Raw genomic sequence first — 26548 nt, 5'->3', positions numbered from 1 at the left:
GTGGTGATGGCAGTTGATGGAAACCCAAGTCTTCGTTGGGGATGAGGACACGAGTTGCTGGACTGGGAAATGTCGGGGACCCATAATGGGAGGGGATAGGAGGCAGGCTTGTTAAAAAGACTGCCAAGGTTTTAGAAAGTGTTTCTATTAGTCTTCAACAAAACTTTCTGCTGAGTCTCCTGCTACATCTACAGTGGACCAGAGGCTTGATCTCTCCATGGATGGAGACTCAGAAAACTTTGAAAACTGTTTCTCCATTTACTACCCAATTTAAAAAGTATTTTATTATGCAAATACATTCAATTAACCCTCTTCTTACACAATGTGGTATAGATGTAACTTTAACATGAAAATTCTCCAAAGGTGTGACACAAATTTTTCTTAAGAAGAATGATGAGTCAGGAGATCCTATACCGTTGGCTCACCAAGATATGTCAATCATAGGCACACCAGTCCAAGTTCCTAGAGTTTAAGTCCTATCCCCCAATGGCAAGACAGTATTCTCAGAGCTGGCTTCTGATTGGTTTGTAGGTATGGGCGGGGCCACCCACTTGGCTGCTACTGGCTCCACCCCATCCTATGCAAAAGAAGGCAGAGCTCTGATGAGACCATGTGATTGGTCACGTGGCCAATGGCGGACCCCGCCCTTCAATGACATCACCACCAACCCAAAGTCTCACGAGAGCTTGCCTAGAGGTGGGGAGCGCTGACAGGCAGCCCCCCTGGACCCTCTGGGTCTAGGGGAGGGGGCTGCACAGGCCCCACCCCCTCCAGAGCCCCGAGGCCCGCGGGGTCCAGGGACCTGGTGGGGCCCGTGGAAAGTGCCCAGGGGGTCCCCAGACACACTCTACCCCCATTGGCTGGCCTCGCCGGCATGCAAATGAGGCAACGTCACTTCCTGAGGCAGCTGAGCGCCATCTTCTCTTTCTGGCGCGCGGGAGGAGGGACGGGCGCGGGGCGGGGGTCCCGCCGCGTAGGCGGAGGACGCGGCGGTGTTACGACGGCGGCGGGACGCGGCGCTCCTGGCGCCCCGCGGTAGGTACGGCCAGCCGGGCCCGCGCCGTCCCCGGCCCTCCCCGCTGCCCATCCACCGTCCGCTCCCGGGTCCGCCCCGACGTCCCCACTGCTGTCCGCGGCGCTGTCCCCACCGTGGCCCGCCGCGCCGTCGCTCCCTCAGTGTCTTCGGAATCCCGGACATTTTAGTGCGCGGCTCGGGTCCCCTGCGCGCCCCGCTCGTCGGTCACGTGGGAGCGGGGCCGTTCTGGAGAGGGGGAGGGGAGAGGCGGGGGCAGGGGACGGGGAGGAAGCCGGAGAGGACCGGGCGGGGAACGGGGACCTGCGGAGTCCCGGCACCGGGGACAGAGGCCGGGGATGGATGGGAGGGGGGCGGGGCAGGGACGGGACGCCGGGCGTGGCGTGAGTGCAGGGGAGGGAAGGGAGAGTGTCAGGCAGGGCGCCCCTCTGCGGCCCTCGGGGATCCAGCTGAAGCCCGAGGATTGGCCGGTCGGCGAGGATAGCGGGATGCAGGGCAAGACCGTGGTCACATCTGAAGCACCGTCTTTTCTCCCAAAGCAGAGGCGGGCTTAACGCACTGCCGAGGGCAAATCGCTGTCTCTTCATCCATGATACTACCGCATTCGTGACTTTGATACGTAGATGCTGAATGTAAAATTTAACTTTGCATCTGCCATTTTAGAGTGATAGAGGTAGATTTTATTCGCACGATTGCTACAAAGGTTTGGCCTAAGAACATTTTAAAGAAAAAGAAAGTGCAGTGTAAAGCAGCGCATACTTTTTGTAAGTATGCTTGAGTTTGAACCAAAACTCGATTGAGTGTGGGGCTTAAATACAGATAACCTACGGTGTAGACCGATGGAACACTTTTGCCTGAAGGGTTTTTATCAGTTAGTTGGTTGCTTGGACCGGGCTTGTCTGATGTGGGAATGGGAGACAGCGTGTGTAAAAAGTTATGGAAAGTGCGACGTTCAGCTCTGGTTGGAAGTCATGCGTATGCATATTGACTATGGTGGTGGTGGCCACATACCAATGTTTTGGGTAGTTGGAGGCCCTACTTAGAAAATAGCCTTGACGCAGTGGTCCTTAGGCATAGATCTGCGCTTAGAAAGGATAGGCAGGAAATGAAGTCATTTCAGGCTATTTTGGGCATCTAGTTGAGAAATGAAAGGAAAGAGAGGTCTGGATCATTGACTTTAGGGGAGAACAGTTAAGGCAGTTTTTAGCTTGAAGTTGGCTTGGAATTTTGACTATGCCGTTTTAATTTGAAACAAAGTTTGCAAATGTACTGTTGCTGTGTTGGTGATTCCCTGTACTCGGAAGGTAAAGCTTAGCTTTTCCACACTGTACCCAGAGCCTTTGGCTGTTGCTGGCCTGCTATTTAGAGAAAGTGAATTGATGAAGGTCAGGTGACTAGAAAGGAGTTTCCCTGTGAGTTGAGCCAGACTTTCTGAATGATAATGTTTGGAATTTGCTGGAAGGAAGCCCTGTGTCCTAATCGTGGGGCATTTCACTTAGTTGTTAGTGTATATTACAGTAAACCAAATGACGGACTTACCAGGGTCGTCATGCTGACAGCTGCTCATGAAATAAATTCCTTGCAGGGCTTCACAGGTGGAGACAGCTGAAGCCCAGAGAGATGAAGTGATTGGCTAAGTTTACCCACCTATAAAGTGCTCGGGCTGATTTCCCCCAGGAGAAATCTCCAGAACCTGTGCTGGTGACCACTGCTGTGTTCCCACTCAAGATACATCATTTTGAAAATTGGATTTTATAGGAACTGAGCTGTTTTATGTCTTAAAAGGATTATCATATGACCATTCAAAAATATATTTTTAAATTGTGTGTGTTCCTGTGTGTTGGCATGTGCACATGAGTGTAGGTGCTTGTAGAGAGTAGAGGAGTGTCGGGTTCCCTGTAGATAGTGGTTGTGAGCCAACCAGCATGGGTGCTGGGACCCAAACTTGGGGTCTCTGCAAGAGTAGTACATGCACTTAGGCATTTAGCCATCTCTCCAGCCCCCTGAATATTTCTTTCTCACTGCCTAAACATGAGCTGAACGAGGACAGCCAAAATATAACTAAAGTGGATGGGGAAAGTGAGGCCTCTGCAGAAAGAAAGAACTACAGACTACTAAGGAATGCAGAGAGTGGGGGAAAGTCTTCCTCAGAGACAGCGCACTGATTGTCAATACCAAATGGTCAGTCCTGAAAACATACATAAAGTAACATTATACAGACCGAGCAAGGTGTATTTAGTAATATATATGCATATACATACATGTATGTAACAACAGTAAAAAATGCAAGGAGTGGAATATGGGAGGGTTTAGAGAGGGGGAAGAAAAGAGGGAAATAATGTAATTATAATACTAAAAAAATAAAAACTATCAAGTGCACATTTTTTCAGAATTATCTTTAAATGGGCATGAAAAAGCAATAAGAGGAAATGTCATGCAGGAGTTGGATATTTTGAGGTATTGCAGTTTCTGAGTCCCTGTGTACAGGTGGGTCAGGAAGCTCAGTTGGCTGATGAGCTAGCTACTCTTTCCAGTGGTGAAGAAGATATGTAGATGTGAAAACAGCACCATTTCTCCCTAGATAATCCAGTGGGCATACTGTATGGGATCTTGTATTTTAGGATGGGTAAATGTGTGGCTAGAAGTCATCTTCCCCTCCCCAGAGTGATTGTTTACAGTAGCCCAGGATGTTGGAATGGCTGCTTGCACATTGCAAAGCTCCTGTAATTGCCTGTTTCATTTCTTGTTTTCCTAAAGCAGATAGTTCTGACACAGGGAAACTCTTTTCTTTTAAAATAAAGTATTAGTGTGCTTAGTTTTCGGAAACCACAATAACAGTGAAGGAATTGGGCCAGGGGTGCACTTTTAATGGAGAATGAAAAGTTCTGTTCAAAATGAAAGGAAAAAGCCCCAACTGTTGGCCCCATTCCCAAGCCAGTGAGCAAGTATCCACAGAACCTGCTTAAAACTTGCTGGGTCACCTACAGCCTCATTCTGTGATCCTGTGCTGAGAGTCTCCTAGTCTCCAAATGCTGTCACTTCTGAAAGAATCCAGGACCTGGATCCCTGCTTGCCAAATCTGGAAAGAAAGAAGAGCACGTCTGCTGTGGGACTTGACACTGTTCTTTGCAAACTGTGAACTTAGCTTTCTTGTTTGAGATGAGTGGATGGGGCAGAACCCAGCCTTTGGAGAATGAAAAGCCCTAGAAGATAATAGTGGAACTTGAAAGGAAGTGGAAGCTCATTTGAGAGAGCAAGTGAACAATTGACCAAGGTGGTTTTTGTTGTTGTTGTTCTGCCTACTCTGGTTGATGTGGTCATTTTGGCCTTCCTAGTGGTGTTTTGAATTGCATTATTGATGTTCCTGATGGTGCTTTTGATAGTGTACTTTTGAAAGTGCATTTTATTTAGAAATTTTGTTTTTATTTCATGTATTTTAAATGTCCCGTTTTGCACTGCTAATAGTCCCTAAAGCTCTAAGACGGCCTTTGCTAGGTAAAAGATCTGACAAGAACCTGACTTTGAATTGGCTCACTCCAAACGGTCTTCCTTGTTAATCTCTAACAATTTCCTTCCTGTTGATCCTCTGCCCCCTCCCCTAGTTTGATTCCTTTGCCTTCAGTTTTAACTTGGTTGTTAAAGATTGGGGCATTCTTTCTTCTATGTCACTGGTATTTTTGATGTAATCTGTGTTGGACCCCAATCTGTATCCAGGCACAGCCCTTTTTTCTTTAAGGTAGAAGCCTCTGTGGTAATTTGCATCTGTATGTGGCTCTGACCCTTCTTAAGAATTGTAATTTTTTAAAAAGCATTTGTGATGTATATGACCTTCCTTCCTTGATGAAGTTCAGTTCCTTAGGGAAACACCTAGTAGGTGGTTGCTGCACAGTGAGGGGAGCTAGTGAAGGCGTTGTTCCCTGTTGTCCTGCTGAGCACAGGAGAGACATCCTGTCCTTAGATAGGGTTACAAAGGCTGTGAGGATTTGACCCAGGAACTGCTGTTGAGTTTGGGAGATGGTACCAAATTGCTTTTAAACAAGTAATTTATCACCCCATTATGATTATTAATTTTAAAAATAAGTTAGTAAAAAGTTGACTGTATTATATGGCCTTTCTTTAGTTGTGAGGCTAATAATGGAAATGTTTACTAATTTGACTAATAACTTTTTAAAGCTTTTATAGTTTATACTATACTATTAAAAATAATCTAAAAATTGTTTATTTGTGTGTGTGTGTGTTTTGCTTGCACAGTAGAGGTCAGAGGGCAACTTAGAGAAGTTCATTTTCTCTTTAATGTGTGGTTCCTGGATCTGTCTGGCTCGGCAGCAAGCACCTTTACTCACTGAGCCATTTTGCTGGCCCTAAAAATACTTTCTGAAATGGTTATAGATTTACAGAAGAGTCAGAAATACAATATAAAGAAGCGCTTCCTAGTCATTTGAGATGGAGTGGTCAAACAAGATAGATAATCATCCCCAAACTGTCCTACAAGCAGGAGCATTCTGTGTACTTGTAACAAAGCCATCCAAATCAAGAAAGCACTGTATTATACTTTTTAATCTCAGACTCCTGAAAATTTGTGAGCCACTCCAGTAAAGCCATTCGTAGAACATGATTCAGGTTGGAGTTGTGTTGTTATCTTTAGCCCCCTTCATTCTGGAATAGTTCCTTCGTTCATTCCTTTCATGAAACTAAAATCTTTTTAGCTTCAATAATTTTGTGTTTGTGTGTGTGTGTAGATTTATACAAGTCTGTGAGTGTGTGTGTGTGTGTGTGTGTAAGTTAGAGGACATTTTGCAGGAGCTGGTTCTCTTCTACAGAGATTGAACTCAGGTTGCCTTGTTTGGTGGCACGTACCTTACTGACCCTCATGGTTTTATATATAAAGGTCAAATAATTAGCTGCTTTATGTTTGAACAGTACACATCATATTTCAACCAAAAGGTAGCAACTGCAGCTTTACTCAAAGGTGCAGCCATTAAATGCAGAATGTGATGACATTTCTCAGGACTCTCTTTCTAAGCAGAATAAAGGAGCATACAAATGGTTGCTTCGGCCATATTGTGTGTCCTGTGCTACCCTCCCACAAGCCCAGGTTTCAACCTCCTCCCCAGTGCAAGCCAGCCATAGGCTTCTCTCACGCTCTTGAGTTTCTGGTGGCAATGGTAGACTTACCTCATGATTGATCCATCTTTCTCCCTGCTTTCTTCCCTCCTTCCCTTTTCTCTCCCTCCCTGCCTCCCTCCCTCCCTTTCAACTTTTATTAATTCTTTGTGGATTTCTCATATATTCTGATCCTACTTACCTCCTTGTCTCTACATCCACCCTCTGTCCTTGCAACCCCCTTCCCCAATCAAAACCAAGTTTAACAGAAAGAAACAAACACAGAAACAGAACAAAAACAGAAACAAGTGAAGAAGAGCAGAAGTATCATCTTGTGGAAGCTATAGTGTGGTCCATCAAGGCATACAGTTTACCCTTTAGTCCATTCATTTTATCTTGCAAATGTTTATTGCCAAAAGTCATCAATGTCATTGGTCTGGCTTGAGGCCTCTGGGGTCCATCTCTGATATCCTGTTGTCCTGTGTTGTGGTTGATCTGTAAAGTTTCATGTGCAGCTATCACCACAGTCTAATACTAGAACACATCCAGCTCCCTACAAGTCTGTGTGTTTGCTTATTGACCTCGACCAGCATCTACTGATCTGCCGTCACCTCTGGAGAGTTGTCCTTCTGGACATTTCCTGGAACTGGAGTCAGATGACAGAAGAACTCTTCCGTCCTACATGTTTTCACAGAGGATGATGTTTTTGCATCAATTCCCTTTTATTGTCAAGCAGCATTATTTTCTCTAGACACAGCTCAGTTGCTCCACTTGATGGACACGGAATTGTGTCATGTTCCCCAGATTAGCTGCTACTCTTACTTTCTTCCTCCAACCTCCACCATCATGGTCTTTCTTCATTTGTTTTTGGAGACAGGACCTCACTATATAGTCCAAGTTGGCCTTGAACCATGATCTTCTGATTTAGCATCCAGAGTGGTAGGATTGTATCTGTGCTGTGATGCCATGCTTATTAACAGACTTACTGGGAAGAGGTGTATGTCCCAGTCTTTAACATGTCTTTAGTTTATGTCAGTATGGATTTGACTTTATATTCTGTAGGGCTGCATTCTGTTATTACAGACCACCTCAAGAGCACTTTGTAAAGCAGAAATTTTATTTTCTTTTTCTGAGACGGTTTCTTCGTGTAGTCCTAGCTGTCCTGGAACTAGCTCTTGTAGACCAGGCTGGCCTCGAACTCACAGAAATCTGCCTGCCTCTACATCCCTAGTGCTGGGATTAAAGGTGTGCGCCACCACCGCCTGGTGAGCAGAACGTTTGAGCAGGTTCACTGGTCTGTGAAGTAGAAATGTGTATGGAATGGGGAGATAGCCTTTGCTGTGTCAGGAGAGTGAGAACCAGTGGTGCCTTGGTAGCTGGGACCAAAACTTTGCAGGGGTGCCTTCACTCTGTTGAAGGGTGTAGACCCCATGTGGTCTCTTGGGTTTGCGTGTACAAATGTGACCGATTCCACAAGTATTCTTAAGAGTGAAATGTGCTATTTTTACCATCTAGTCTTGGATTTCATTTGTATGACATTGTTTTGCCATACTTGATTGGTTTGGCCAATTGCTGGGATTAAAGGCATGCACCATCACTGCCCAGCTTTTCTTCGTTTTTTGAGGCAGAATTTTGTTTAGTTTAAATTACCCTCCAACTTGTGATTCTCCTGCCTCAACTTCCCAAGTTTTGTGGTTACAGGCATGCACAGATGATGTTTGGAAGTTGTCATTGTCCCTTCCACCACCCAAACAAAAACAAGCGCTCCTTTAACTATCACCTACCAATTCTCTCTGGCTGAAGGCAACTATTGTTATCTCAAGATAGGTCTATTCTGTCCTATTATGTATAAATGGAATCATAATTATGTACATATTTGATCCTTTGTGTCTGGCTTCTCAGCAGTATGTTTCCAAGGTATTTATTAGTCCTTTATGGTCTAAAATATGAGTGTACACAGCTGTCTTATGTTTTTCAAGACTGGGTTTCTCTGTAGCTTTGAAGCCTGTCCTGGAACTAGCTCTTGTAGACCAGGCTGGCCTCGAACTCATAGAGATCTGCCTGCCTCTGCCTTCTGAGTGCTGGGCTTAAAGGCGTGCACCACCACTGTCTGGCTGGAGTGTTCTTGAGTAATTCTTTGAATATCCTTGCCTAACTTTATTTAGATCCTTTGCTCATCTAGATTGATTTTTTTTTTAATTTTATGTGTGTGAGTGTTTTGTCCTCATGTATGTCTGAGCCCCACATGTGCAGAATAGACAGGTACCATGTCAGTTCAGAGAACTGAACTTGGGTCTGGGTCCTGTGCAAGAGTAATAAATACTCTTAACCACTGAACCATCTCAGCTCTTCTGAGTTTTTCATTCTGGATATATCATAAATGTACTATGAAAAATTCCCTTCATTTTAATGTGATTTTTTCCTTTTTTGATGGTGCCCCTGGAGATATTAATTTTGTTGAAGTCTGCCAAACATTTTTTCTTTTGTTGTGGGTGCTTTTTGGTGCTGTATGTGAGACTGTGCCAGATCTGAAGCTATCAAAATATATGCCTAAGTTTCTATAAGAGTCTGTAGTTTAGTTCGTGTTTCCGTGCTAGGGTTTTGATGCTGTAAGGAAGAGAACATCTGCCATTCTTTTGCATGGTGGCTATGTAGATTCCGTAGCACCACTGGCTGCAATCGGTCTGCTAGTGTTTACTAGCCCTGTGAAAATTGTATTTGTGTAATTACAGTTTTTTCTTTTTCTTTTTTAAGGAAACTATCAAAAATGTTTCAAATTCCTGTGCAGAATCTTGACAGCATCAGGAAGGTGCGGAAGAGGGTAAAAGGCATCTTGGTGGATATTGGACTTGACAGCTGCAAGGAGCTGCTGAAGGTGAGCGTACACAGTAACAGTGAGGTCAGCAGTGTCGGAGATGACAGGGCTGACCTTTGGAGGTGAGATCGGAGGACGGAAAATGGATTTTCTGATGCTTCAGATGCCTGCATGAAAGTATCCTAAGAACTAACCTGTCTTCCTAAGTGAGCTCTGTAAGCTCTTCAAACTGTCTTCATGTTGTGCTGATCTCCAACCATAAAACTATTTTCGATGCTACTTCATTACTGTAATTTTGTTACTGTTATGAATTGTAAATATGTAGGTGGCTTTAGGTGACCACCGTGAAAGTGCCATTCAACCCCAAAGGGGGTGGGACCCATGGGCTGAGAACGAACCCCTGGCTTTTGTATTTCACTTCGTTTGGAGGGTGTTTATTCTCTCCTGTCTGTTCTAGAGACTCCAGTTTTCAGATCTCTTTGGGTTTCTGCATTTCTCTCTTATTAAATCAAGATTCCCAGGCCAAGTTGGGTATGATGGCTCATGCCTGTAACCCTAACACTTGGACTTGGGAGACTGAGGCATGGGGATTGTTTGAGGTCAGCCCAGGCTACCTAGTGAGAGCCAGTCTATAAATACATTTCCCAGGCTTTTAAACTTCTGCAGCTTCAAACCTGTTCTCGATCCCATATAGTTTATTTTCATGCAGTGCGGTCATCATTAAAATGCGTTTCATTTCTTTCCTCTGTTCACGTTCTTGGTGGTCCTGGTATTTGATATCAGGACCTCTTCACACATGTTAGACAAGCACACTGCCAAAGAGCTACAGCCTCAACCCCGGAAGTTCATGGTTTCTTTTTGAAATAAAGATGTTTTACGAATTCTCTGTAACTCCTTATTTTACTTTTTATTTATTAAAAATTAAAACGATTAGCTGGGCAGAGGTGGTACACACCTTTAATCCCAGCACTTAAGAGGCAGAGGCAGGTGAATCTCTGAGTTTGAGGCTAGCATGGTCTACAGAATTCCAGGAAGCCAGGACTATACAGAGAAGCCATGTCTTGATAAACGAAAAAAACAAAAAAACAAAACAAAACAAACAACAACAACAAAAAACAAATCCAAACCAAAACAATCCTAAAACAAAAATTAAAAAGATCATATATATAACTATTTTGTCTGAATCTATATCTGCATCACTTCATGTCTGTACCTGAGGAGGCCAGGAAGATGGATTTAGACTGCTGTGAGCCACTGTGGGTGCTGGGAACTAAACTGGGTCTTTGGAAGAGCATCAGTGCTGTAAATCAAGGAGTCATTTCTCCAGCCCTGCTTTCTCTTTTAAAATCTGTTTTAATGAGTGCTGGGAATCGAACTTTGGCCCTTTGTAAGAGCAACACCTGATCTTAAATGCTGAGCCACCTTTTCTGCCCCTCTTTTTTTTGAATATTTAATTTTATTATATGTGTGTATTTTGCCTCTATATCTGTGTACCATTTGTGTGCCTAGTGTCCAAGGAGGCCAGAAGAGTGTGTCGGGTTTGCTGTACTGGAGCTACAGGCAGTTGTAAGCTGCTTTGTGTTGAGAACTGAACCAGGTCCTCTGGAAGAGCAGCAAATATTCTTAACCACTGAACCATCTCTTGCAGGCCCTCTCCTTCCACCTTTACCTGCAGAGCCATCTCTCTGGCACATACATTTGTGTTACCGATTATTGCTTGCACTCCTGGTTTGGGGTAATATTTTGCTGCTGTTTGGATAGCTGAAAGTTTTTCTTTTTCTTTTTTTGGTTTTTCGAGACAGGGTTTCTCTGCAGCTTTTTTAGAGCCTGTCCTGGAACTAGCTCTTGTAGACCAGGCTGGCCTCGAACTCACAGAGATCCGCCTGCCTCTGCCTCCCGAGTGCTGGGATTAAAGGCGTGCGCCACCACCGCCCGGCTGAAAGGTTTTGACTAGATACTGAACATGATGAGTTTTATAGTTGCTGGCTGGATTTTGTGGTCTCCTTTTGTGCTGGTTTTATGCCTACTTGACACAAGCTAGAGTAATTTGTAAGGAGGAAGCCTCAATTGAGGAAATGCCTCCATAAGATCCAACTGTAGGGCATTTTCTTAATTAGTGGTTGATGGGGCAGGCCCAGCCCATTGTGGGTGTTGCCATCCCTGGGCTAGTGGTCCTGGGTTCTATAAAGCAGGCTGAGCAAACCATGAGGCAGGGTATTAGCATCGGTGTAGGTGAAGGCAGTTGTATTAATTACCATTGGTCCGATTCAGCTAATTTCCTTCTTGATTATTGAAGGTAATATTTGATAAGTATTATAAATTGTAAATGTTATAAAATACAGCTAATTGTATAGAAAGTCAAATTTAAATGCCACATTGAGAGAGGTTGGCTTACAGTAAGTACTCTGTTCAGATTCTTGTTTCTGTGTGTATGGGGATTGTATACAGGGTTTATTCCCCATGTTTGTGCTGGCTCTTTGGTTACATTTGTCTTGTAATGAAGTATGTACTTTACTAACTGGTGCACATTCTGGATTTGGGAGTGTTGCTGATGACAGGCTCCTGTCATTTTCCTACCTAATAGCAGGCGTTCCTTAGTGACCACAGAGGTCCTTTATCCTTCTCAAGTAGCCAGTAGCCTTACAAAGTTCCCCAGTAACCTTTCCAGATGGTGAGTCATGACACTCTTTTCTTCGGTTTTTCTGAGCCCGACTCTGACTTTCCCATTTGTAGTACATTTCTTTTCGCTGTTTTGATTCCAAAAGATTACAGGTGGTTCTGTTGCTGGGTCCAGGGGTTCTGTGATGATGGTCTGTCCTTGAACATGTTTCATTCATGCCCTTCATGGGCCCTTGTTCTGGGTTCCATGGTTGACTCTGAGGGCAGTACATACCTTGTAGTTCTACCTGCTTTTTTTTACACACTTTAAAGCTTTTATGTAAATGAGCTATGTTGCCAAGGTAGAGTGTCTCTGCACACACTTTAGTGCATGCCAGAGGCAAAGAAAAAATAGGTTTTTACCTTCAATTTAGAGATAAAATGTTGTAGAATATTATTTTAAGATGTGTTACATTTGTTTATGTTCTGAAACATTTGTGTAACGATGTAAAATGTGTTAATTTTATGTTGCATTTGTTTAACTCTTTGAAGCTGTGATTCTTTGCCAGTCTTAAACACCTGGTGGTCTAATAAAGATCTGAACAGCCAGCAGGAAGGCAGGAGAAAGGATTGGCAGGACTAGCAGGCAGATAGTATAAATAGAAGGAGAAAATGAAGAGGAGGCCTAGGGGCCAGCCAGCCTCAAAGAGTGAAAGTAAGATATGCAGAAGTAAGAAAAGGAAAAAGCCCACAGGCAAAAGGTAGATGGGATAATTTAAAGTTAAGAAAAGCTGGCAAGAAATAAGCCAAGCGAAGGCCGCGCATTTATAAGTATAGTAAGCATCCGTGCATGATGATTTATTTGGGAGCTGGGTGGCGGATCCCCCCACCCTCCAAAAAAAAACCCAAAAGAGTGAAATGATAACAATGAAAGTGTTATGGGGTGTGAGCCTTAGGAAGGTGTGAAATGCTCTGGCGCATTTCCCTCAGCACCTGCTGTTGATTCTGTGAAACAGTTTCATTCTGAGCCCGCAGCATCCTGCACAGTTGTGCACTCCACTCGGGCCCTGCTCCTCATCCCTTCCTGGCCATGTTGGCTGCATGTCTTCCTGGTGTGCTCAGGCCAGGCTAACGGGATCTGAGCTTTCCGATTTATGCTCCTTTGTCCTGAAAGAGCTCACCATAGCACTTGTCACCAGTGGAACACAGTGCTTGCTTGTGAAAAGTTTTCCTTTACATGTCTTTTTGAACTGTGAAACTGAGCGTGGAATCTCTCTTATCCTGATTGGTCCCCAGAGTCTATCAGTGACTATCTGAGTCTGTAATTAGTGTTGGTGGAAGTTCTGTCTGCTTCTCATTTTTACCTTGTCAGTTGCAAATGGATGCATCCTGCTGTTTCCTTGGTATGCTGGATCTGGAGCCGTTCTTTGCCTGCCCAGGACTGGCTCTTTGCTGTCCCTCTTGTCAGACAGCTTCCACTTAGCTCACTGGCTCCAGACAGTAAGAGTAATGCTTCCTTTACACCACTTTTGAACCTTCTCGGTGGAGCAAGTACTTTTTTGGGGGTGAAAAAGAACTTTCAGTTCAGAGCACCAGCTCTCTTCTAGAGGACCCAGGTTCGATCCCCAGCATCCATAATGGCTTATAATCCTCTAGTTCCAGGGAACGACGTTTTCTTCTGGCCTCTGGGCACCAGGTGTGCATGTGGCACACAGATATGCAGGCAAAGCACCTAAAACACACATAAAATAAAATTAAAATTAAGGAAAAAAGAAAAATGACTTGGATCTGGCTAAAGGGTGTGCCATGTTCTGCAAGCAGAGTGCATCTGGAAAGCGCTGCTGGAGAAGATCTGTGAGCGCAGACCGTTGTCTATGTGTTCACATAACCTCATGAGCTTTAGACCTTGCTTACGTGTACAAAATATAGGTAACATTTTCTTTTGGGAGATCTCTGTTTATGTAATTGTAATGTGGATAATTTAAACCTCTTTTTTGACACTCACTTTAAATGTAAAAATTTGTTAATGACCATACTTCCATTTTTCTTCGCCAATAAGGATTTTTTAGGTTCCAGATTACTTGATTTTGGATTTACTTTTGGTAGGAGGGGATTATACTTAGGGCCTCAGACACATGAGGCAAATGCTCTACCAGGGAACCTTGCGATCTAACCTTTTAACGTTTTTATTTTTGCAGCAAGTTGTTGGCTTTGAACTTTGGGATCCTTCTGCTTCAGCCTCCTGAGTGGCTGATCTGGATTATAGGCGTGCACAGATATTTCTGTAACTCACAAATTGTCACATAATGTTTTTTTTTTCTTTTTTCTTTCCTTAAGGATCTTAAAGGCTTTGATCCAGGAGAGAAGTACTTTTATAATACATCATGGAGCGATGTCTCCCTTTGGGAACCTTCTGGAAAGAAAGCGGTATGTATTTTTGTAACTCGTTTTCACTAGGGGCAAGTGAACTAAGGCTGAGGTGTGCATTGCAGGACTGTGGTTTTCCATGTGCACAGTGTGGTGACATAGCTGAGCTTTGTGAATAGAACTGCTGGATAAGAACCCTTGATTTAGTAATTCAGAATAAATGCTGTAACATCAAGTGCCTACACATATAACTAAGGACATTCCAGTTAGTGGGAGACTGCATGTACAAAGGTGATTATTTGATATTATAATAGAACTGAAAGTACCTGTTATCTAGGTCACAGAGATGTATTGCATTTTTGTGGTAATATTAATCTTACAAGCCTGTGTAGCTGAGTATAGAAAAGTGTACTGCAAAGCCGGGCTATGGTGATGCACATCTTTAATCCCAGACATGGGAGGAAGAGGCAGGCAGATCTCTGTGAGGGCAAGGCCAGCCTGTCTACAGAGTTCCAGGACAGCCAGGACTGTTAATAGAGAGAAACCCTGTCTTGATGGCACCTGTGTGAACTGCTGAAGCTCCATGCTGCTGCCCCATAGGGACACTGGTATACAGCATCCTGCATCCTGCTTCTGTAGGATTGGATGCAGCTGAAAGGCAATGATGGCTCACTTCAGTTTCCAGCCTGACCAGGAGCCCCAGCAGCCCCAGCAGCATAGGAATATTTAGAAAATGAACCTCTTTCAATCAGTAGCAACTGCCTTGCAGCCAAGGCATTGACCAGAGATCTCACTGCAGTTACATTTGATGAAGATGTTGGCTTTTGTTGGAGTCTTCTGGTACACTGTTGGCTTAGAAGAGAAACATGGAAACGAAATTGTGATTGATACCCCATTATCTGAACAAGGAATTGCTGGTTTGGATGTGGAACTGGAATTGTAGTCACTGGTGTTACTGCTGTTGCTGCAATCTAGTTTGCAGATTATATTTTCTCTGCTTCTAAAGTACTGTTATAGCTCTAGGGGTCTTTGAGCTGTGGGGTTCTTGTCATCCAGACTCTTCTGTGTTGGCCATGGGGCTCTTTACATTCTAAGTTCTGAGGCTTATTTTTTGTTGATTGCTAGTAATTAATGCAAAGTCTAGAATCTTTTTCCAGGCTTAGCAATTTCTTTTGTTACACATAGAACATAGAAGTCTGTTTTTGCTTTATAAGCTAAAATACTATAAATTTACAGGGCAGCAGCAGGCCCAGGTTCTCGTAGAACTGGCCAAGATCTCAGCAGTGGACTTAGGTTGCAGAAAGAGGGCAATATGGTATTCTGAGGGGCGTGTGGGTTAGGACAATCTGGGAGGTGGCTTCTATGAAGTAAAACTGGGAGGGTTGTGTAAAATCACTTATCTGAGGATTTAGTTTTAAAATCTGATCCAGATGGGACTTCTGCTGATCAAACATGAGGCTCTCTTTTCATGGGAGATCCACAGTTCAGAGAATTGTATAGTCAAGGGTATGTGAATGTCACACTCTGTCTCCATATATCCTGGACAAACAGAAGCACTGTGGTGTCCTCCAGAAATAATCAGCTGTTGGCCACAGAAAACCAGGAAGATTTTGACTAGGTCAGGAAGTAGTTTTCTGAATATTTAAAAATTACTCCTTCAGACTTAATCTCTTCTCGAGAGCTGTGTTCTTGTTTTTAACCTTCATGTGTTTGTATCTGTGTGTGTGGGTACACATGTAATGTGGAGAAGGGGACAGCTTGAAGGAATCATCTCTTTTTGCTTTGACCCTGTGGAATCCTAGGAATGAACTTGAGCTGTCAGGCTTGGCAGCAAGTCTCTATCCACTGAGTCATCTTGCAGGCCTGAGGGTAGTCTTCATGAAATGACCCTCTCCAATACTGGCTGCAGAGCTAGCTGCAAGTTAATTATTATTGTAGTAATAGAAAAGGATTGATTTCCATTAAGTATTTTAAAGTAACTGATAAGTAGTATCTGGTTTGGACATTCCCATTGTGAATTGTTTGAGATCTGTAAAGACTGGTTGTGGTCACATTCCCTTAAAGAAAGACTTCTCTTATGGAGACAGATATCTGAATGAACTTTCATTGATAGCTAACCAAGTTAGTGCCTGGTTCAAAATGTTTGAGGACACGGGCTGGGGAGATGGCTATGAAAGCAAAAAGACCCAAGTTTGGATCCTTAGTACTGAAATAAAATCAAGGTATGGCTGTGTACAGGTTTGTAACGCTAGTACTGTGGAGGAACAAGAGCATCATTGACAGAGAATAACAGGACCTCCGGCAGCCTCCTGAGGCCATGTACACACACACACACACACACACACACACACACACAGAGTTTGCAGACACAGCTGTCTCGAGAGCAACAGTGCAGAATACAACTGCACACTTTTGTTTGGCAATGAGAATTCCGGGGCTTTCTGGTGTATCTAACTACTGGTACAGTAAGAAAGAAGGTACCATTTAGTTCCTTTTCTAGGATGCCGCCTTGAATTGCTGGGCCAGCAAATGCAGTAGTACTGTTGGAGAATGAATATGTTTTTTCTGATTGCAGCTTATTGACAATGTTTGCTGACATCCTTAATTTAATAGTCTTTATTCCAATTTTTCTATCTCCCTGTCCCCCCTCATCATGGAAATAATTTTTTTCTTTTTTCTTTTTTTTTTTTTGAGGGGGGGGGGTTTCTCTGTGTAATAACTATGGCTGTCCTGGAATTCACTGTGTAGACCAGGCTGGCCTTGAGCCTATGGAGAGAGAGCCTTCTGCCTCCTGAGTGCTGGGAGTAAAGGCAGGCAGTGTCTCTTTTTTAAAGATTTATTTTTGCCAGGTGGTGGTTATGCACACCTTTAGTCCTAGAACTTGGAAGGCAGAGGTAGGCAGGTCAGTTTGAGGTCAAGAGAGCTAGTTCCAGGACAGTGAAAGCTACACAGAAATATCTTCTCTTGAAAAACCAAAAAAAAAAAAAAAAAAGAAAAGAAAAAAATTGTCATAGTTCAAAAAACTTGCTCTTTAGTTATATAGACGAGATCCCTTGAGACTATTGTGTTTTATCTTGCACAGTCTAGCTTATGGCTTCCAGTATGCCTTCCTTTTTGTGGGGGAGGGGCACGTGACATTTTGAATCTCAGGCCCCACTGAAATTTCTCACTTAAACGTTTTTATATCCTCTTGTGTAATGTGCACTGTAGATAATTACAGGCGTAAGGTTTTTTAGATTTTGTGTTACATGTATGATATTGTTTTGCACTTCTCTCTACCATATGAGTCCTGGGGAACACAGGTGATCAAGCTTGACCATAAATATTTACTGAGTTATCTTGTTTGATCTGAATTGGAAGTTTTGAATTAGGAAGCATTGTTTACATTTCTGGCGCTGAATGGTTAATAGAGCTGGCTATAGAGAAGATAAACACCAGAACACAGACTGAAGGGGGATAATAAAAGTTAAGGTTTCTTTTGTCATGGAGTTTGTCTTTGTTGGTATATTTAAGGCCATTGCATAAATATTAATGACAGAGCCAGAAAGATGGTTCAGCGGCTGAAAGCACTTGTTCTTGTGAAGGACCCAGGTTTGATTCTTAGCACCTGCATGGTGGCTCACAGCTGTCTTTAAAATCCAGTTCCAGGGGATTCAATGCACCCTTTTGACCTCTGGGCACCAGATGTATTATACACAGTACACATACATGTACACATGAAATAAATCTAAAAAGTTAAGAAATGAATTTTAGTAATAACTTGAGCTAGTAGAGATTTTATGCATTAGACAGATGCTGTGCTCTAGGGAAAAGGAGTATGCACCATGTGTAATGATGGCCTGATGTCCCCATGTTGTCTCCTCCTTTACTTTCTGGGGAAACAGGATTTAGGAACAGATGGCTTGACAACAGGATATCATACAATCATGCGGCCAATATAGCTTATGCCGCACAGGGTTGAGAGATCAGAGGACAAATGAGGCTTTCTTAGGCTGTGAGAGCCATGCCCATTTGAGAGGTTTCAAAGGACAGACCTCAGTCTGTGGAGACTTGAGGCATGTACACATTTGATGTGGAGATGGCTCTATGCTTGGAGCCTCTCTGGCAGGCCTGAGTTGTGAAGTGCTTCCCAAGTTCTGATGTTTTGTGTGCTTTTTATCAGCTGTTTTGTCCTGCACATGTAGGATTTGTGGATTTACACCTTTTTTATGGTGTCTGTACCTGGCATTGCCAGGATATGGAGCAAACCCCCTTTCCTTCCCTGGGCGCCGTCCATTCACGACGCTGTCCAGTGGCCTCCTCGTTTTGTTCCCCTCTAGGAGCATGAGTGCAGTGGAGCAGTGCTGGCCTTTGCTTGACTTTCCATCGTGCTGGCGATGGAAGATGTGAGCTTCCTCACTGCTGACCTTAGAGTCAGAGACATTTTTTTTTTTTTTCGAGACAGTGTTTCCCTGTAGTTTCTAGAGCCTGTCCTGGAACTAGCTCTTGTAGACCAGGCTGGCCTCGAACTCAGAGATCCGCCTGCCTCTGCCTCCCGAGTGCTGGGATTAAAGGCGTGCGCCACCAACGCCCGGCTCAGAGACATTTTTTTTATTATTATTATAAACTGGGTGGTGGGTTATATATTAGCTCAGGCTTCTTATTAACTCTTATTCTACATTAACCTCAGAGACATTCTTTAGTAAACTTTTAAAATCTGTTGTCCTTTTAAGAAGCCAGGTTTATTTTTGCATTGAGATTTGAATATGTTCCTGTGTCTTGGGCATCTGACCTTTTTTTATCGGGTGTTTATAGGGATCGCTTAGCTTTTGACATGTCTGCTTTAGAACCGGAAGCTTTAGCAGAGTCTTCAAGGATTTGAAGAGTCTTGCTCCCATGGAGTCTATTCTGTTGTCCTTTCCTTTTGTTGATCATGCTTATGGGCGTTTCAGAAGCTCTGCAGTCTTTAAAGATTTATTCAGCATTGGTTCCCTTTGCTCCTTGCTTGACTGCAGGAGGTACACCATTTTGTTGAAACTACAACTTTTATTCCCTTAGTATTGCCTTCAGTTCTCAAGTAAGCTGAATTTCAGATATGTTAAATATGAAAAGAATGTTTCTTAGAGACATTGTAAGTTTTCCTCCTGTTTCCTTAAGTCTATAATCTGAGGTTGTGACTGTTGCCTGAGGTTATTGTAAGTCTTCACAAATCCCAGAGCCTAGTCTTACTGACAATTGAAAGTCGTTAGTTTTCTCTGGAACAGCAGGAGATTATGTGGGACTCTAGTCTCATAAAAACCCAGAGACCTAGAGCATATAAACCACACAACTCCTCCCCTTGTTCCAGAATGGAAGCAAACTAGATCCAGTGCGGAGGCCCACAGTCAACTGTGGCACCAGTGTAAAAGTGACAGCTCTCCTTACTGCAAGTTGTTTTTAATATCTACTCCATGCTCCCCATTCCTACTCCTCCCAGACTCTTCCACTGTGTCTCCTGTGCTGGCTTGTTTTATGTCAGCTTGACATAAGCTAGAGTTACCTGAAAGGAGAAAATGCCTTCATAAATTCTGGCTGTAAAGCATTTTCTTAATTAGTGATTGATGGGGGGAGGGTCCAGCCCATTGTGGGTGGTACCTTTCATGGGCTGGTAGTCCTGGGTTCTATAAGACTGAGCAAGCCATGATGAGCCTAGCATTGCCCAGTGGTCTCTGCATCAGTTCCTGCTCTGACTTCCCTCAGTGACAGACTGTTACCTGGAAGTGTAAGCTGAAATATACCCTTTCCTCTCCATCTTGCTTTTGGTCGTGGTGTTTTCATTGCAGTAGTTAAGCCTAACCAGGTTAAACTAAGTAACCTAACTTTGTGTCCTCTCTTTTTTTTTTTTTTTTTTTTTTTTTTGCGGGGAGGGAGTTGGTGGGTTTTATCTGTTTGTTATGTCATACTGAAGATTAACTGAGGGCTTTGTGCATGTTTAGCAGCCCTCCACTACTGACCTTTACCTCTAGCCTGCCCCCCTCCCTCCCTCCCTCCTTCCCTCCCTCTCTCTCTCTCTCTCTCTCTCTCTCTGTCTCTGTCTGTCTGTCTGTCTGTCTCTCCTCTCCCCCCCCCTCCATGTGTGTGTCAGTGTGTCATAGGCAGGGTTTTACCAAGTTGCCCAGGCTGGCATTGCACATTCTATCCTTTTGCTTTTTGAGAAGTTAAGAGTAGCAGGCCTGCCTTCCTAGTGCATCCATATAGCCCAGCTTAACTGTCTCGGGAATGGGAAATAAAGACAATTGAGAAGGTCTAACAAGTTAGAAACGAGGTCAATTTTAGTTGAATTTCAAGTTTTATAATTTGGAATTATAATTTTAAATAAATAAACCTAAGAGGAATGTGACGGGAAGGAGAAGGAAAATAACTATAGAAAGTTAACTGAGTATGTTTCCGTTATGTACCTGTTAAAGGACAGTGTAGAGTATAGGATGAGGTGCTGACGCTTGTGGTTTTAGCTGGCAGCTTAGACATCAGCAAATCAGGAGTTTTTGACTAGATCCAATATTTTTTTTTTTTTTTTTTTTTTTTTTTTTTTTTTTGTTTTTCGAGACAGGGTTTCTCTGAAGCTTTTTTAGAGCCTGTCCTGGAGCTAGCTCTTGTAGACCAGGCTGGCCTCGAACTCACAGAGATCCGCCTGCCTCTGCCTCCCGAGTGCTGGGATTAAAGGCGTGCACCACCACCGCCCGGCTAACTAGATCCAATATTTGTATAGTCTGTAAGTTAATATTAGTTGATAGTTTTCCAAATGTTTAAGAAAAAAGTATCACTGGGAAGTAGTGGGACATGCCTTTAGTCCCAGCATTCGAAGGCAGAGACAGGAGGATCTCTGAGTTTGAGGCCAGCCTGGTCTACATAATGAATTTCAGGACAGCCAGAGTTGTTAAACAGAGAAATTCTGTGTTGATAAACCAGAAACACAAACACAAACAAATAACCCCCCAAAACAAAAAGCAAAATAAAGCAAAAAAAAAAAAAATGCCAAAAAGAATGCTGTTTAGGATATGGAAATTATGTAATTGGAGCAAGTACATGTAAATGTAGTTTTGTTGGGGGCACAGCTCTGAATAGAAACTGCTTTTTACTCATGAGCCTTCTGGTAGTGGCAAAACTGAGGCCAGGGAGAGTGCTGCACCCATGGCTTCCCAGGCGGAAGCTCTGCTGGGAGAGCGTGCTGCTCCTTGGATTTAGGGTGTTAGCAAAGTGCACAGACGGGAGAGCGGGAAAGGGAAACCTGCACCTTTCCTCTGCCTAAGCCTTTCTTCTCTCTTGACAGAGATACCGAACAAAGCCGTACTGCTGTACTCTCTGTAGGTACTCAACAAAGGTGCTCGCCTCCCTAAAAAATCACCTGCATCGTTACCACGAAGACGAGGCTGAGCAGGAGCTGATGATCCCCTGCCCCAACTGCCCGTTTTCTTCTCAGCCCAGGGTGGTGGGCAAGCACTTTAGGATGTTTCATGCGCCTGCTCGGAAAGTCCAGAACTACACGGTGAACATTCTGGGTGAAGCGAAGACATTAAGGAGTGATGTGATAAGCTTCACATGTTTAAAATGTAACTTTTCCAACACCTTGTACTACAGTATGAAGAAGCATGTGCTGGTGGCCCATTTTCATTACTTAATTAACTCCTACTTTGGTTTGCGAACCGAGGAAACAGAGCAACCAAAAGCAAGTGACTCTGCTTCTGTGGATAAAATCCTGTCATTTGACAAATACTACTGTAAAAAATGCAACGCTATTGCCAGCAGTCAGGATGCCCTGATGTATCACATTTTGACATCAGATGTACACAGGGACTTGGAGAACAAGCTGCGGTCTGTGATTTCAGAACACATCAAGAGGACTGGGTTTCTGAAGCAAATGCATATTGCTCCAAAACCAGTGCCCCGCTTGGCCTTACCGCCAAATAGCAGTGCTCCGAGCATTGCAGCCCCTCCGTCTTGCTTCCACCTTTCTTTGCCACCGAACAATCAAAGCCCTGGCACTGTGCAGCCAGTGACTGTGGCCTCAGGCACTTCTGGAAGCCTTACACACTCCCCACCCACCACTGCCCAGTCTCATGTAGCTCTGGTCTCTAGCCCTTTGCCTGTTTGCCAGAATAGCCTCACCCTGAAACCATCAGCTCCCCCTCCTGTCTTTCTCTCTCACGGTGTTCCACTTAATCAGCCTGGGAGTACTTCTGTGCTGCCTCTGACTCAGCCAGCTGGGCCTGTGAATAAGTCTGTGGGAACAAGCATCCTTCCCATGAATCAAGCTGTGCGCCCTGGAGTTTTACCCCTCCCTCAGCCCATGGGGTCTCTAACCAGACCTGTGGGACCCATAAACAGACCTGTTGGGCCTGGTGTCAACTCAGGGGCTCTGCAGTCTGCTTCTCCAGGGGTGATTTCTGTAGGTCGGGCGGTTCCATCAGGAGTCCTTCCGGCCGGCCAGGTGGCCCCTGCTGGAGTGGCCCCTGGGCAGACAGCCACTGCTGGTGTCCTTCCCACTGGCCAGGTGGTCCAGTCATCAGTTCTCCCTGTCGGCCAGACAGCTCCGTCTCGAGTTCTCCCTCCCGGCAAGACAGTGCCCTTGAGGGTTCTCCCTGCAGGCCCAGTGGTATCACCCGGGCTGCTGTCATCAAACCAGACTGTCCCCTCAGCTGTTGTCCCTGTCAATCAGGGTGTAAGCTCTGGTGTTCTTCAGCTCAGTCAGCCAGTAACCCCAGGAGCCCTTCCTGTGGGCCCACCCGTGAGGCCTGGCGTCCTGCAGCTCAGTCCGTCTGTCAGCACTAGCATCTTGCCTGTGAGCCAGCCAGTGAGAGCGGGAACCTCACAAAACACTGCTTTCCTCACTTCAGGCTCTATTCTTAGACAGCTCATTCCGACTGGGAAGCAGGTGAATGGAATTCCCACCTATACACTGGCCCCAGTGTCAGTCACTCTGCCTATGTCCTCCGGTGGAGGCCTTGCAACTGTCGCACCACCACCCCAGGTGCCAGTGCAGTTCTTGCCCTCAAGCTCGGGCACACAGATGGCTAGCTCCCTGCCCAGCCTGCCCTCCCCACAGGTGCTAGTGAGCCCTGCCCCTAGTGTGTTTGTTCAGGCTACCTCGCCTGTTGCAGATACAAATCAGGCACTCAGACAGGCCAAGCAGTGGAAAACATGCCCGGTTTGCAATGAGCTTTTCCCTTCCAATGTCTACCAGGTTCACATGGAAGTGGCTCACAAGCAGAGTGAGTCTCAGCTCTGCCAGGTTTGCAATGAGCTCTTTCCTGCTAATGTCTACCAGGTGCACATGGAAATGGCTCACAAGCAGAGTGAGTCCAAGTCTGGTGAGAAACTTGAACCTGAAAAGCTTGCTGCATGCGCCCCGTTTCTGAAGTGGATGAGAGAGAAGACGGTGCGCTGCCTGTCCTGTAAGTGCCTGGTCTCGCAGGAGGAGCTGATGCACCATTTGCTCATGCACGGCTTGGGATGCCTGTTTTGTCCGTGCACTTTTCATGATGTCCGGGGCCTTGTGGAGCACAGCAGGACTAAGCACCTGGGCAAGAAGAGACTGTCTTTGGATTATAGTAACAGAGGTTTCCAGCTGGACCTGGATGCCAATGGGAACCTGCTGTTCCCCCATCTTGATTTCATCACCATATTGCCACGAGAAAAGCTTGGAGAGCGAGAGGTTTACCTGGCTATCCTTGCTGGAATACACTCCAAGTCACTGGTACCTGTGTATGTTAAGGTGAGGCCTCAGCCCGAGGTTTCACCAAAGTTGCCTAGCAAACAGAAGCTGACCTGCCCCTTTTGTTTTGGCACATTTGTGACTGCTGATGCCTATGAGCTCCACCTGAAGGAGAGGCACCATGTCATGCCCACAGTCCATACCATGCTCAGGTCTCCAGCCTTTAAGTGCATCCACTGCTGTGGGGTCTACACTGGAAATATGACCTTAGGAGCCATTGCTGTCCATTTGCTCCGTTGCAGAAGTGCTCCCAAGGACAGCAGCTCAGACCTGCAAGTCCAGCCAGGTTTTATTGAGAGCAGTGAACTGCTGTTGGTTAATGGGGAAGTGATCCCTGACTCCACCTTTGCTGTAAAGAGAAAGCTTCCAGAAGGGCACCTGGGGGCGGAAGACCAGAGGGATGGGGACAAGCCCCAGCTCACTCTAGACACGGATGCAGTCCCAGGTCCAGAGAGAGGGCTGAGTGTTGTGCCTTTGAAGAGACAGAAGAATGAGAGCAGGACAGAGGGGTCAGGGGCCAGTGATGACTCTCTGCAGGTGTTAGCATTGGATCCTACTAAGTATGGAAGCCGCTCCTATGAGGACAAAAAACAGTTTCTTAGAGATTATTTCCACAAGAGGCCGTATCCTAGTAGAAAAGAAGTAGAACTGTTGTCTTCACTTTTATGGGTGTGGAAAATCGACGTGGCTTCGTTTTTTGGGAAAAGAAGGTATATTTGCATGAAAGCAATAAAAACTCATAAGCCCTCTGTACTTCTAGGTTTTGATATGTCTGAACTAAAAAATGTCAAACATAGCCTGAACTTCGAGTGTGAATCACAGGATCTGTAGAAGACTAGGTCTGAAGTTTGGCTGACTTTGGATGCCTCCCCCCGACCAGCTTTATTCTCGGTGTCTGAGGCTCTTGAAGGTGTTCCAGGTGCTCAGAAAGCCCAAGAAGGAAGCACACCCTTCCGCAGAAGGACTGCTCCTGCAGTTTCCGCAGAAGGACTGCTCCTGCAGTTTCCGCAGAAGGACTGCTCCTGCAGTTTCCGCAGAAGGACTGCTCCTGCAGTTTCCGCAGAAGGACTGCTCCTGCAGTTTGGTTCGCAGTTGTTTCAGTTTCTCCCGGTCATGCATATGTAAATTAAATCTTTGGTATTCCGTGCACGCCTTGTTTTCCCAGGAGTGTCAGTGTCAACAGTAACAGCCTGGAATCTACAAATACTTTTTTTTTCATTTTAGGAAATTTCTGCTTGTTTGAGAATACTTGATTAATAGAAATAAAAGCATTACCCAGCCTCAATCTACAGACAGCAGCTAACGTCCATGTTGAGAGGAGTGAGTGCACTGGTGTTTGTGGTCCCTAAGGACATACTTTAAAGCATTAACTTCTGCTGATTCTGTGAATGCTGTTTGCTTACGAGTACAAATTGAACTACAACTTTTTAGGTTTTCCCTGGCAGGTATTTTTTTTAAATACCATAATTCATAAAAAACCAAATGTTTCCATTTATTAAACATATCCTGAGCCTGAGGTCTGGTGTGTAGTGAATCATCAAGTGTTGCTTTATAAATAAAGTTTCTGTAGGAACAGAAATGCTAGACGGTGCGAATTGTCCTTTGCTATGGCAAGTCATTGCTCCATTCAAAGGTAAGACGAGTCTTAGTGCCTTAGGATAACTGAAAACGCCGAGAGCGCATCCTTCCTAGGGACTGCTGCTTAGCTGCTAGGAAGGAGGGGCCATGGCACATGGGATTCCTGCTCTTGCATTTAGACACAACTTGGGGCGGAGTACAGGTTTCAGGCAGACCAGGAGCTCTGTCTTCAGTTAGAATAGCTCGGGGTAGAAGTGGTAGAGATGGAGAAACAGGCTTTCCTCTGGTCCAGGTGTTCAGATGGATGGGATGGTGGACTGATGAACTTCTACAGTCCTGTGGATGCCAAATTTTGTTTCTCACATGATACGAAATAATGTAAAGCACGAGAAGTAATGAGGACCAGCCAGCTCTGGTCAGAATCATCCCTCTGATGCCCAGCAAACAGGGATGATGGCCTCTGGGAAGCACTGCAGTGTTGCTATGTAGAGTTGTAAAAATAGAATACTTGCATGTAATTGCTCTATTGTGCGTTTCGAGGCAGTTGTCTGTGATTATTTGTGTACTCTGTTGTAAATTCAGAGCTTGTTGAACTTTATTTTTTTTATTATTTCCAGAGTGTCTATTTTTAATTAAAATGTTAAACCACTGAAAATAGAACGGTTTAATTTTTGTAACATTAAACATTTACTCTAAGGCAGGCAGGGTGATGCGTTTTTGTGGTCCAGCTACTCCAGCAGTGGGCATTTTCTGTCTGACTGCTGTGTTGCTGCCCTGCATGTGTCACCCGGTAAGCTCTACCTTATCCTTTCATGTAGGTGTTACTCTGCTGCTTTGTCTGATAGAGGCATGTAAGGCTCGTGTAAGCTACAGGGGTCCAGTCTGCCCAGGATTTGAGGTACTTTCCTGGGTTTGTGCTAAAACTAGAACATCAAATGGGACAAGTTTGTCATTCTTTTAAACTTGAGTTTACTTGCCCATGCTTGGACGTGATGCCACGCTGTCTCTAGGTTCCTGTATAGCTCTTTAGACATTAAGATGTGTAGAACATCTTGATGTGGGACATCTTTCTGGGGCTGTAAACCATCCGGAGATGGTTCTAGAATACTTCCTGTGTGCCAGGCATTAAATCTGGGTACCCATAGTTAATGAAGAACGAAAGGAAGGCCTGGTTAAGTTAGGTTAGCACGACAGAAAAGGCTTTGCTGTACATATGCCGCCAGTCATAACTCACAGTCCCAGCTGAACATTAAAGCGAAAGGTCCCACCAGTGGAATGCTGCTAGAAGGTCCCACTGTTCCAGTTCAAGTCCATTTTATCCTTT

At 44.6% G+C, this 26548-nt stretch overlaps 1 protein-coding gene across 1 annotated transcript; it reads left to right on the top strand.

Moving 5' to 3' along the window:
- Window positions 1-894: 894 nt before the first annotated feature.
- On the top strand, window positions 895-24605 carry Adnp2 (ADNP homeobox 2). Its single transcript, XM_038330980.1, has 4 exons — window positions 895-1035; window positions 8891-9011; window positions 13887-13976; window positions 21205-24605. Exons 2-4 carry the CDS (start codon window positions 8904-8906, stop codon window positions 24475-24477), a joined length of 3471 nt encoding a protein of 1156 aa, XP_038186908.1. The 5' UTR covers window positions 895-1035; window positions 8891-8903; the 3' UTR covers window positions 24478-24605.
- The last annotated feature ends 1943 nt before the right edge of the window (window positions 24606-26548 follow it).

The sequence above is a fragment of the Arvicola amphibius genome, chromosome 5, assembly GCF_903992535.2.
Source record: "Arvicola amphibius chromosome 5, mArvAmp1.2, whole genome shotgun sequence".
NCBI lineage: Eukaryota > Metazoa > Chordata > Mammalia > Rodentia > Cricetidae > Arvicola > Arvicola amphibius.
Note: the sequence above shows the minus strand (reverse complement) of the source record. Positions and strands in the feature narration are given on the sequence as shown.

Bases quoted from the DNA above. Each gene is read 5' to 3' on its own strand.
- Adnp2 (XM_038330980.1), top strand. From the start codon at position 8,904: ATGTTTCAAATTCCTGTGCAGAATCTTGACAGCATCAGGAAGGTGCGG. The intron at 9,012-13,886 runs GTGAGCGTACAC...TCTTTCCTTAAG, and splicing joins GCTGCAAGGAGCTGCTGAAG to GATCTTAAAGGCTTTGATCC. The intron at 13,977-21,204 runs GTATGTATTTTT...CTCTCTTGACAG, and splicing joins AACCTTCTGGAAAGAAAGCG to AGATACCGAACAAAGCCGTA.